Here is an 11,665-nt window from a genome sequence, read left to right on the forward strand (position 1 = left end):
TTTTTGTCAGCTTCCTTCATATAACCCCCCCCCATTTGCACCCCTGCTCAGAACTCCCCTCTATCTGCCAGATGGGATGCTGCCATATTCTTGAATCGCTTCATAAAACCAGTTAGATCTTCAAATTTACCTGGTTGATTTTGGTTTTTAACACAAGCAGTGAGAAGTCAGAATGTGAATGAGCTGGGGTGGGGGTGAGATGGGGAAGGAAATACATAGTGGGTGTCACAAGGGCAGGAAGGACAGAGTGACAGCAGGGTTCAAGGCTGGGTGCTGGGGAGCTGTGCGTTTTCATGGATTACTGTCTGGATGAGAAGGAAAGGCACAAGATGTGGGGTGACTTTTCTATGCCACACAGGACTGGTTCTGAAGCAAATGAATTAGGGGACGGGGAGCAGGATGGAAGCTGGTGACAGGGAGAAGCTGAAAGCCAGAGAGGAGAGTCAGACCAGAGGGGAAGCGAGAGTCTGAGTAGGTGTCCAGGGTGGAGGGAGGAGCACATTTGCATTGTCGCAGAAACTCATGGAAGGCTTGTGTGTGGAGAGGAAGTCAGAGGACAGGGGCTGTGTGGGGGTAGGTTTGCTAGAACAGCCGTCAAAGAAGCACGATGTAAGAGAAAGACAGAACATCTGCAGATACAATGCTGTTTTTACAACTTGCGTTGTTGGCGGTTCTTCTCCCAGGTGGTGACGGTGATGATGGTGAGAACCCTCCCCCCATCCAGTGTGTGCAAATGTGTGTGTGTGTACATGTGTGTATGTGCTTATGTGACTGTATGTGTGTGTTTTAATATGTGTATGTGTGTTTCTGTGTCTGTGTACTTGTGCGTATCTGTACCTATGTAGGTTGTTTTGTGTGTGTTTGTGCATGTGTGCATCTGTGCACTTGTGCTGTGTGTGTGTGCACTAGGGCCGTGGGTCCCCATCATATACCTGGGGATGAGAGTGCGAGCCTGGCTCGTCCTGAGCTTGCTGACCCCAGGGCCGTGTGCTTCTCTGACGGTTGGGTACAAAGCTCAGGGCTCTGGGGCAGCACATGTCTCCTGAGACAACTAAGTCTTCCCTGTCCTCCAGATTTTGGTCCCCCTCCCTGCCACCTTCTTCTCCTTTCTCTCTCCTTCCCAATGACCTCCTCTTCCAAACTCTATCTGTCTATTCCCACAGATTTCCAGGAGCCAATCTACTTCCGAGTCATTCGAACGTCATTCCTCTACAACCGTTCCGGGACACAAAATCTGGGCTCAATTTGGCTGGATGAGCTGCAGACTCATGCCTGGGACAATAAGACTCACACTTTCACTTTCCTGTGGCCTTGGTCCCAGGGCAACTTAAGCAATGAGGAAGTGGTGACAGGGGAAAATTTATTCTATTCAAACACCATTTTAGTTAATCAGGATTTCCGTGAACATGTCAGCAAATGGCAGCTCGAATGTGAGTTCAGTTCCTTCAGAGGTGGAATGGAGGTGGCTGGTGCGTGTGTCTCCTGGAGTTCCTTCTTCCTCTAAGAAAGAGCTTCCACTGGCTTCTGAACCTCACATCTGCCCAACATAAATCTGAATCTCACCTGTGTGGGCCTGGGTGGAAATCAGACCCCGATTCTTGAAAAGCTTCATGTCTTTCGCTACTTTCCACTCCTCTCATTGACCACATGCTGTGTTCTCCTGTCTCCCACTAGCCTCTGCTGTGACCACTCCCTTCCCTGGTCTCCAAGCAGGCACTCAATCCTCCCTCACTCTGTGACTGACTCCTGGAACTGTGTGCTTTTCTCCCCCATTCAATCCCAGCAGAGATGTCTGTCTATGCTTTCCCTGTACCCCCACTGCACTCCCTTCACCCCAGATTGTTTCTACTCCAGCTCTCCCACTGACCCCTTCCCTATCATCTGCCCACACCCTTCATGTCTCTCTTCCAACATTTGCTCCTTCCTCAATCATTTACCTCTTCCTCTGCCTACAGCAACCACCACTTCCCCTCATGTGAGCATCTCCTCAAACCAAACTGTGCTCCATCCCCTCCAATTCCCTGAACTTCTCCCTCTGTTTCCACCATCCTTGGTTTCCACACATATCATTTCATCCCTTTCTCTCCCCCTGTCCTATAACTCACAGTCTCCTTTCCCCAGATCCTTTTCAGCTACAGATGGTAATAGGCTGTGAGCTGCATGTTGGAAAACCATCAGTTGGCTTCATGAGGATTGCTTATCAAGGATCGGATCTCATAAGTTTCCAGAACGTGTCATGGTGGCCATCGCCAAAGGGAGGAAGTAGGGCTCAGCAGGTCTGCAGACTATTCAATCAATACCATGAAGACAATGAATTAATACAAGCCCTCATCATAGACTACTGTCCCCGCTATCTCTCAAGTCTTCTTGATGCAGGGAAGGCAGATCTCCAGCGACAAGGTCAGTCCTGCTCCCTCCCTCCAAGCATGCTGCATTCTGTGCTCATAAATTAGCACCATTCCTCATAATCTGAGTAAGAAGGATCAAGAGGGAGAGGGGATAATGGTAACAGGTTTCTGGACCTGGAATGATGTGTCCATCTAAAGTGATGTGAAGATCTACCTTCTCAGTCTGTGAATTCCTGTCCTGTGTCTGCAGTGAGGCCAGAGGTCTGGCTGTCCGCTCGCCACAGTCCCGGTCCCGGCCGTCTGCTGCTGGTGTGCCACGTCTCTGGCTTCTACCCCAAGCCTGTGTGGGTGATGTGGATGCGGGGTGAGCAGAAGCAGCGGGGCACCCAGCGAGGCGACGTCCTGCCCCATGCTGATGGGATGTGGTACCTTCAGATGTCCTTGGATGTGAAAGCCAGGGAGGCAGCTGGCCTGTCCTGCCGAGTGAGACACAGCAGTCTAGGAGGCCAGGACATGGTCCTCTACTGGGGTGAGAAAGAGCTGGACCTGGTAGGGAAAGGGGGTGGTTGGTGTTAGAGCAGAGTATGAGAGGCAGATGGAAATTTTGGGTTGCTAGGGATTCTAGACCAAAAATGATTAAAATCAGTAAACCAAGGGATGGAGAACTGAGAGTGGGGGCCCTCTAGATGTGGGAGGGTGCAGAGGGTTGGGTGAAGTGTCCATCTCTGAGGAGAGATGGGAGAAGTGAAAGGAGGAAGGGAAGGTGGTGAGGCAGAGGGTGACACAAGCAAAGAGGACCAGGGAAGTGAAGTTCAAACCCGGCATAGATGGGAAGTGACACCGTCTGTGCTCCAAACCCACAGAGCAGCCCCACTCCACGGGCTTGGTCTTCCTGGCGGTGATAGTGCCCCTGGTGCTTCTGGCAGGTCTGGCGCTGTGGCTCTGGAAGCGCTGGTAAGTCTCTGGAGCCACCTTCCTGCTCTTTCCCATGTGTCTTCCCACCTTTTAGTCTGTCCTCAGCCCTCCTGCTCCCAGTACCCTGCCCCCCTGCAGTCCTCACCGCCACCTGCTGCAGACTGACTCCTCCTCCGTTCCTCCCAGGAAAACACACTGGAGATGTCCATGCACTGACCTCCGTTCTGAGCGAGATCCCAGCAGCCCAGGCTCCAGTACTTACCTAAACCCAGCTCAGTAGTAACGTCCTTGCAACTCTCTGTGTGCAACTTTGTCTTTCAGTTCTGCTTAATGATCTGTTGTCAGTATAAACTAATTGTAATTCAGTGGAGTTTGTTGTTCTGACTTGGTTCTGGAACTCAACTCTCAAAATTAACTCATTGGAAAATGAAGTCCCGTCAATGTCCGTGGGTCACTGGCAACAGGTGTCACTTCCTCCAGTGAGCCCTGCCTGATTCAGAAGTGGAGGCAGTCTCTGCCTCATGAGAATCTCCACCATTTAAACCTGCACTTTGGCCAATCTATTCCTGACCCCTAGCCCTGGTTGCTCCCATTAGGTCCCTTTTCCCTTCTAATTCTTAGGATTCTGGACAGCAAAGTTCATGTCTATGTAATATTTGTATCCTTGGCAAGGAGCCTCCCCTGCATGGTATATGTCCCCAATAAAAATACGTGTTGAATTTATGCTATATTCTTAGGTTTTTCTTTTTCTTTTGCTTCCTGACATGCTTGTAGTAGTTGAGATATTTAGTGCTTTTCTTGTTAAAAACGTTCTCACTTGGCCAAGGTCTTCACACTTTCCCTGTCCTGTTGACATCTCCAGGCCCCTAGGTTGAGATGAGTTTTCCTGTGAAGGTTTCTATTATTTAACTACAGACACCGATGGGATGGATCTGTTGCTCCCAGTATTCTGAATAAAAACAGGAAGGCAGGATGCTTGCTGGTTGTGGGGCTCAGGCACAGCAAGGCTGTCACCATGGGGCTGGATAGAAATATAGGGTCTTGTCCTCTGCTAAGACTCACTGAATCACAATTTGTTCTTTAGCAAAATCAGCAGGGGATTCACGGGTGCGTACATGTGACATCTGAGACGTAGCATACAAGCGTGTCGCTGAAGGGAAAAGACGCTCTAGGAAAGAGAACAGGAGTGCTGTGGTCGGGAATGAATGGGGATCCAGCAAGGACAGTGCATACAGTGTCTTCTGGCTTCCGTGGCTGCCGTGTTACTGTCCTGGGGACATGGAGTCCGTGACAGTGAGCCTTTGCTCCTGGGGGAAATGTGGGGTTGGGGTCCTGGGAGCCTCTGCTCACAACACTTGCCACCTGATGACCACCCAGCCTGGTTTCACGTGTGTTTCTGTTTAAGGACAACTTCTCTAGTGTACAGATGTATTTGTAAGTAATTATTGTATGGAGTATTTCCCTCTGCTGAAACATGAGCTCAGACGTGTGCAACATTTCCCAGCTGCCTACTGTGATCGCCAGGGTCTGCTTTCAGCCCCGCAGCTGTGCTGCCCACAATGATTTTAGAGACTAAGAAACAGGAAACAGTCATCGTCTCATGAATCTTGAATCTAGCTGCTGTTGCTCCTTTCCCATGCCGTCATCACAGCCTCTTCGATGTTACCGTAGCACTTTCTGGAAAGGCGCCACGAGGACATCCGATAGTCCTGTTCCTCTCCTGCATGTGCTGCACTGCCGACTCGTCACCAGCGGGCTCGGGGCCCACAGCTCTGCGTCAGGAGCCCGCGCCAGCCGCACCTGCTCAGCTGTTTTGTCACGAGGCGCAACCGCCTTCTGGGATTAGGACACCAGTAGTCCTGCGGCTCCGGGCGTCAGGGCCGTTTTCCACAGTGACATCCCTAGAGTAGCGTGAACATGCAGAAAATGTGGCACCAAAAGAACAGCAAATGAGACGCGTGTCCACTATGCGGGGGGAACACAGGAAGGCCGAGCAACCCCTGCTTCAGTCTCCCCCGGAGTCACCCGAGGTGGGTGACACGTGTTGGGACGCTCCACGTGTTCATGATGAGCAGTGAGCGCGTGTGTCTGGGATACAAACCCACGTCAGCAGGCAGGCCGGTCAGCACAGACAGATTCCGTGATAATGGACATGGACCTTTGTGACTGACGACGCCCACGGCAGTGTGAGTGGAGACGCCACGGCTAGACCTCAGTGACCCTTGGTTTCATTAATTAACTCCCCAAACCATTCTTGGGCTCTGACCGGCAGCAGGGACATCCCAAGTGTCAAGTAGTGGGGACGAAAATGTCTTCTGTGTCTTCGGAGCCTAAAAGTTTAACTTTCCTGATTTATGGTTTTTATTGTTGTTTGTAACCAGTTTGTTAGTCAACAAATTATGTGGATTGAACTAGGGGAGAGGAACTTCTTTCTAACTTGTTTAGGAGCTGAGAGAAGAGACCAGGACAGAAGACTGTCCAGAGGGACCACATGCAGCCTCCTCGCCCTACACGTGTGAACATTTCTGGAAAATAACATTGATGTGGGAGATGTGGCAAAGGTGAAAAGTTGGAAGGGGGAGAGCAAGTCATGGGACTTCTGGAATCTTCTCTCATGGATCAGAGTGCTTGGCTGTTTCTCTAACTTGCAGTCTCCCTCATTCCCCTTGTGTGGCCACCCTGTGGATTTTGGTTGGTTGACTCCCCCCTCCTGTGTAGCCCTGGGCTCTGATCAGCCTGAGGCCACAATGAGACAGGTTGAAGGATGGACAGGTAACCTGCAGGTCAGGCCAATCACCAGACAGAGGCCGCTGGTATCACACAGAGTGTGGTTCAGGGCCAGGCACCTGCTCCAGGGGACACGGGTCACAGGGAACCTGATACTTGTTGTCAATGGGAGGGGAAAGAGATGCCCTTCCTCTCCTGGATGATAAGGTCCGTGTATGAAGCCTGAAATAAATACAATCAGGTTTTCAGCACCAGAGAAGCAAGCCTGAGATGAAGCCTTGTATATGTGAAATTTACCAAGGGGGTAAATCCCAAGTGTTCTCACCAGAAGAAAGAAAAAGAAAAGAAAGAGAAAAGAGAAGTTCCGGATGTGAGGTGGTGGCCGAGTTAACTGGCTTGTTTGTGGTCTCAACGTCAACATGTCCACATACACCAAACATCAAGTGATTACCTCATTTTATGTTTTTAAAAGAAAGTAGCAATAAAAATATTCTAACATGTGATGAATGCTACATAAAATATTAATTTTCATGACTTGCCTCAGTAGAAGTTTCCTTGACCAGTTCTGCATTTTCCTTCTAAAATGCAGCCTGCCGCCCTGGGGACTCTCAGGTAAGGATATGAGCATTCACGTGCAAGTCCCTGCACGCCCCATGTGCCCCGGGCTCCCATGGCTCCTCAGGCCGTCCTCTCTGAGGAGTTGTTGGAAGACTTTCCTCAGGAGGACCTTCGTTCATGTCACGTCACAGGCTCTCCTGCACCTATTAGAGCCTGTGCGGTCCCACATGGCCCCGTGGTGCCTCCCAGCCTTCCTCCCTGGGCAGCTGGAATGCTGCACACTGTCCCGAGGCCCAATGTTCATTTGTCATCATGCTTAAGTGACAGTGAAAACAGCAGCAACAGGAAAACCAAAGCATCAGAAAAGCGAAGGCAGACACACAGACCCACTGAAGGTGCTGGAATCCCACTGACCCTGAGCTCCCCAGTCCACCAGCCAATACAATCCCCATGTGGTTTTAGCCCAACAAGGTGGATTTCTGTCCTTTGTGACTGGAAGCTCCCCTGTGATGGACGTGGACGTGGCTCGTGGGGGACACTGGGCTAATGCCTCTTTTCCTTGCAACATTTCTCCTCACTTCCCTCTTCCTACCCTGGTTTCTTGAAAATATTTCTTGCTTGTTTGTTTCTTCTTCATGTGTCCTCATCTTGTGACACTCTTACCCTGTCTTGTCTGTTAACCCTGCCATCTGGATTAATCCTTGTCCTAAATGTTTTCATGGATTTCTAACCAACACTGGTCAGGAATCGTGGTGTTTTGTCTGCTGTTGATTAGTGACTGGCAGAAATTCATACTTTAGGGTTTTCCTAGAGATGAAGGGACAAGCTGCAACTTGTAATAAACTGGGACGTGTCATGGCCTGGCAGTTAAATAGTCAACATGCAAGAAGTTTTCATGGGTTTTCTCCAGACCCAATGCATCAGTTCATTCATTCATCACTCACTCAGCTTTTCCTATTTGTGTGGTAAACATGTTCTCTGAGAGCAGTTCCACCATGTATGAGAAGCAGCTCTGCCCAGATGTTTCAGGTATAAAGAGGGGTGTCTGAGTGGCTCCGTCGATTAAGCATCCAACCCCTGCTTTCGGTCCAGGTCATGACCTCGGGGACTGAGATCAAGAACCATGTCAGACTCCCAGCTCTGTGGGGCGTCTGCTTGTGATTCCCCCTCTCCCTCTTCCTCTCCCCCAGCTTGTGCTCTCTGTCTCTCTCCAATTAATAAATAAATCTTTAAGAAAAATAAGATATAGAGAATAATCTCTACCTCCAAGTTTTTGTTTGTTTTTGATGTCTACATGAATCACCCAAAGTCAAACTTCAGAACTGTTGAATAAGAAAATTCCAGCACCTCTATGCAAAGATCTAATTGGCTTTATTAAATGATGCAGGAATCGGGCACTCCCCCATCAGGCATGCGGGTGGGCCCTCGGAGGAGCTGTATGAAATGGAAGGGTTTGTGCCGGGAGGTTGGGGCAGGGAGTTAGTAGTAAAAAGAGCATCGTTCCAGGAGTCAGGCCTGTTTTCTTGGGGGGAAAAAACCTGGTTTTATCATACACATGACCTCATCTTCCTGTGGGGGATGGAGGGGACCCAGGTGACAGACTCCCTGGTGCTGATGGGAAGAAAATTTCCTGCTTGACTGGTTAAGGCCGAATTTCTAGGGGAGGTTAAACCATAATTAGACTGGGTTTGAAGCCGCAGGTGTGGGAACTTGGTCTTGTGTCACCATTTTGGGCCTGTGATTTTCTTTTTTGTAACAATCCCGACTTTTGATCGACTCTGCCCTCACTGAGACAGGTGATTTTCAGGCATTCGGTGCCGCTCTCAGCTCCCGTGTGCAGTTCACTTTCCTTGCCGCTTTATGTAGTCTCTATAGGGTCGTGACATTTCGTTTAGCCTCTGGGATAACAGGGCATGGTTGCTGGTTCACATTCTTTAGGTTGGCTACTTTCCTCATTTCTAGGCATTCCAGGCGCAGGGAGATCAGTCACCTGGTGGTTAGCAGCTGTGAACACACATTGAAGCTTTGCAGAGAATACAATGCAGCCGAGAGCTGATGGTGTCTACAAGCAGTGTGATTCCCAACATTTGGAGTTCACTTTAGAGCCATGGTCCCCAAGACCTAAAAAATGAAAGTCAGATAAGTCAAAAGAAAGACCCTCAGGAAATCGTCACCCTTGTAAGCCCAGTGGCTTGTTCTTAGGCAATGGAGTTTCGGCTCCCCCAGCAGTGTCCTTCCTGGCCTAGCAGGTGATGTTGGCATCAGCACGGACACCTCCTTGCACAGCTGGAAGATGATCGAGAATTATTCTCTTATCAAGGAAAACTTCGGCGAGGGATTTTAAGGAACTCTGTTGTACTGCTGTTGCTTTAGCGGCAGATTTTGCAATAATTATAAGAACTAAGGAGAAGTGTTTAATGGCAGCCTCATTTACATTTACCCCTAATGAGGGAAATAGGGACCTGCCAAGGAGTGTCTTACTCCACTCAACAGTATGCATTTAGGGGAGTGACCAATGGGATGGCCTATTTTGCTGGTGAAAAGTTAGGGGCACAGTTAGATTATTTCCTAGCCTGGAATAAATGAGGTCCCTGCTCCCCGTAGCAGCTTAGGAGACGCAGACCAGGATGCTGGTGCCAGAGTACAGGGAGTCTCCCTCGAGGTCAGCCACCTCCCTTCCTGGTCAACTTCATCCAGGGGCCCTGGCATCCTATAGTTTTGCGGGAGTGTCAGTGGTCAGGAGCACTTGGCCGGGTCCCGTTCACTGGCACGAGGGCTGTCTTCCTCCGTCGATGCTGTAGAGCCCTAGACTGTGACTAACAGGTTCCTCTGAGTTAGGCGCGGGGAAATCTTTAACCTGCTGAGGACAGGCCTGAGCGTCAGTCATTATAGACTTCTAGTCCTTGTCCCACCTCCACGAGACAACACGAATCAGCCACAGGTCGTGCACTGACAGAATTTCTAGAATTTTGTAAGGTCTTTGTTAAGGATCCTGTGCTTTGTCCAGCAAAGTGGGTGCTTTGATCACCGGAGAGGGTGGAAAGTACACCCCCATGCGGGAGACACATTTCAACTGTTTTTTGTAGTTGTTTTGTTTTCTTTTTCTGTGATGGCCTCAGCCTGGTGGCAGGCTTTACCTGCATCCAGAAAACACACCCACAGCAACAGGAACATGTGGCACTGAGTGGCAGATTAATGAAGTCCAGTTGCAGGTGTGAAAATTGCATAGAAGTCTCTACGCCAATGTCTATCCAAAATTGGAGGCATCCTAAGTGCAGCAGGCCGGGTGAAGGAATGCGAACATTGAAACTAGAGTTTGGGCAGGGAGCCAGGAAGAACCAAGCGACCTTTATGGGGCTTCCCAGAACCCTGACTTGGTTGAATTTGCAACCATTATTTGACCATAGTAATTTTTTTTTTTTTTCAGAAGCAGAGGGTTGCCATGTCACAAGGGGTATTAGGATGGCAGGGGTCTGCAATGAGGGGCCATCTTTGCAGAAGCACAGAGGACTTCCTCCAATGTGATACGTTCATGCAGATAGACTCTCGAAAGGCCCTGGTATCATTATTATTGATTTGATGAGACTTTCCATGTAACTTACATATTAAGTGGTCCTAACTAGTTTAAGAAATCTTTTGGAACATTCTGAGTCAAAACATCTCCCTTCTCCCTCCCTCCCTCCTTCTTTCTCCTCTCCCCTCCCCTCCTTTCCCCTTCCGTTCTTCCTTCCTTTTCCTCCCTCTCTTTCCTTCCTTCCTTCCTTCTCCTTGATTTTGATTTTTGGAAGTTTGTTAAATATCAAAAAGTTTTTAAAGCACGTGCTTAAATAGAATCAAGAATCTTTAAAAGGTAAAAAAAGTCATAGCCTTAGCACAAGCAGACCAAAAGTTCAAGGAAACTGTTGTTTTAACAGAGAGAAGACCAAATTTTAATTTTGTACGGGCTTAATTTTGATATTAAAACTTATTTTTTAATTAATTTATGTTAATTTTATGAAGCTCGACCACACATTATTATTTCTTTTTAAAGCTAGTGATGAAGGACAGTTGGAAGAAAGGCACGCAGGGACCAGGGGCCCCCGCCCTTAAAAAGATTTGACACCACCCTGGAAGGAGCTCTCCACACTTTCCTACGTGATAGATGACAACCTGAATGGATGACATGACAACCTGAACGTATCAGATTGAAACAGCCCTCCAACAAGGCCATAAAAACCCCTAGACTTAGAAATTCTGGTGGCAACCCTCTCGGGTCTCGTCCCTCTTTGGGAGCCTTGTACTATCACTTTGCTATCGCTCAATAAATTTTGCTCTGCTGCCACCACTCTGTCTGGCCTACCTCTTCATTCTTCGGAGCGGCAAGACCAAGAACCATGGGCATGAAAGGAGAAGAAGTCCTGTAACACTACCTTTCCCACAAACCTTCTACGATTTTCTTTTTTATATTCTATTTTTGTCCTATGTTTTTCTTTAAAGAATCATCCTCATTTTAGGACAAAATTACTTTCTTTTCCCTCAACAAAAAAAAATGCATCTCCACTCCTTACACCCCTTCTGACTGCAAACACATCCTACTTCCTGGGATATGAAGATATTTCCCTTATTTCTAGGAGCTTTCATTACATATATTACTAGAATTCTTAACCCTTATGAACTTTCATTTCTTTTTTTTTTTTTAAAGATTTTATTTATTTATTCGACAGAGATAGAGACAGCCAGCGAGAGAGGGAACACAAGCAGGAGGAGTGGGAGAGGAAGAAGCAGGATCACAGCGGAGGAGCCTGATGTGGGGCTCGATCCCATAACGCCGGGATCACCCCCTGAGCCGAAGGCAGATGCTTAACCACTGTGCCACCCAGGCGCCCCCTGAACTTTCATTTCTACCAAAAACTAAGAGGTGAGCCATAGTGCACTGTCTATTCTATCAGCATTTTTAAAACTTGCAAAGTTATGAAGACATTTAAAATTTTTAGAAGCACGTGTCACCTGAATTTTGTGATGCATCATTGACACATCCAAATATTTTTAGTTTTTTTGCATCAAGCCCAAAGCAGAGAAGCCTGTGTATAGTAATGAATGTTCTAGGATTTTGTCTTACCTGGAAATGATCTAGACAT

General features: G+C 48.4%; 1 protein-coding gene across 5 annotated transcripts; it reads left to right on the forward strand.

Moving 5' to 3' along the window:
• Nucleotides 1-186: 186 nt before the first annotated feature.
• LOC100470994 (T-cell surface glycoprotein CD1a) lies at nt 187-11,463 on the forward strand. 5 transcript variants are annotated; one of them, XM_034650071.1, is made up of 6 exons: nt 187-701; nt 1,164-1,469; nt 2,122-2,400; nt 2,599-2,877; nt 3,212-3,302; nt 4,348-6,509. In XM_034650071.1, the coding sequence occupies exons 1-6, from the start codon at nt 641-643 to the stop codon at nt 4,382-4,384; spliced, it is 1,053 nt and encodes a 350-aa protein (XP_034505962.1). In that variant the 5' UTR covers nt 187-640; the 3' UTR covers nt 4,385-6,509. The 5 variants fall into 5 exon arrangements, with proteins under 5 accessions (XP_034505962.1, XP_034505963.1, XP_034505960.1 ...); XM_034650072.1 differs by lacking the exon at nt 4,348-6,509 and adding an exon at nt 11,252-11,463 and having other exon boundaries at nt 189-701; XM_034650069.1 differs by lacking the exon at nt 4,348-6,509 and adding an exon at nt 3,450-3,991 and having other exon boundaries at nt 202-701.
• Nucleotides 11,464-11,665: the final 202 nt, after the last annotated feature.

This window comes from Ailuropoda melanoleuca, unplaced genomic scaffold (assembly GCF_002007445.2).
Source record: "Ailuropoda melanoleuca isolate Jingjing unplaced genomic scaffold, ASM200744v2 unplaced-scaffold10814, whole genome shotgun sequence".
NCBI lineage: Eukaryota > Metazoa > Chordata > Mammalia > Carnivora > Ursidae > Ailuropoda > Ailuropoda melanoleuca.

Coding starts and splice junctions, on each gene's coding strand:
- LOC100470994 (XM_034650069.1), top strand. CDS start 641: ATGCTGTTTTTACAACTTGCGTTGTTGGCGGTTCTTCTCCCAGGTGGT. Junction 2,401..2,598: donor GGCAGATCTCCAGCGACAAG/GTCAGTCCTGCT, acceptor CTGTGTCTGCAG/TGAGGCCAGAGGTCTGGCTG. Junction 3,303..3,449: donor CTGTGGCTCTGGAAGCGCTG/GTAAGTCTCTGG, acceptor CGTTCCTCCCAG/GAAAACACACTGGAGATGTC.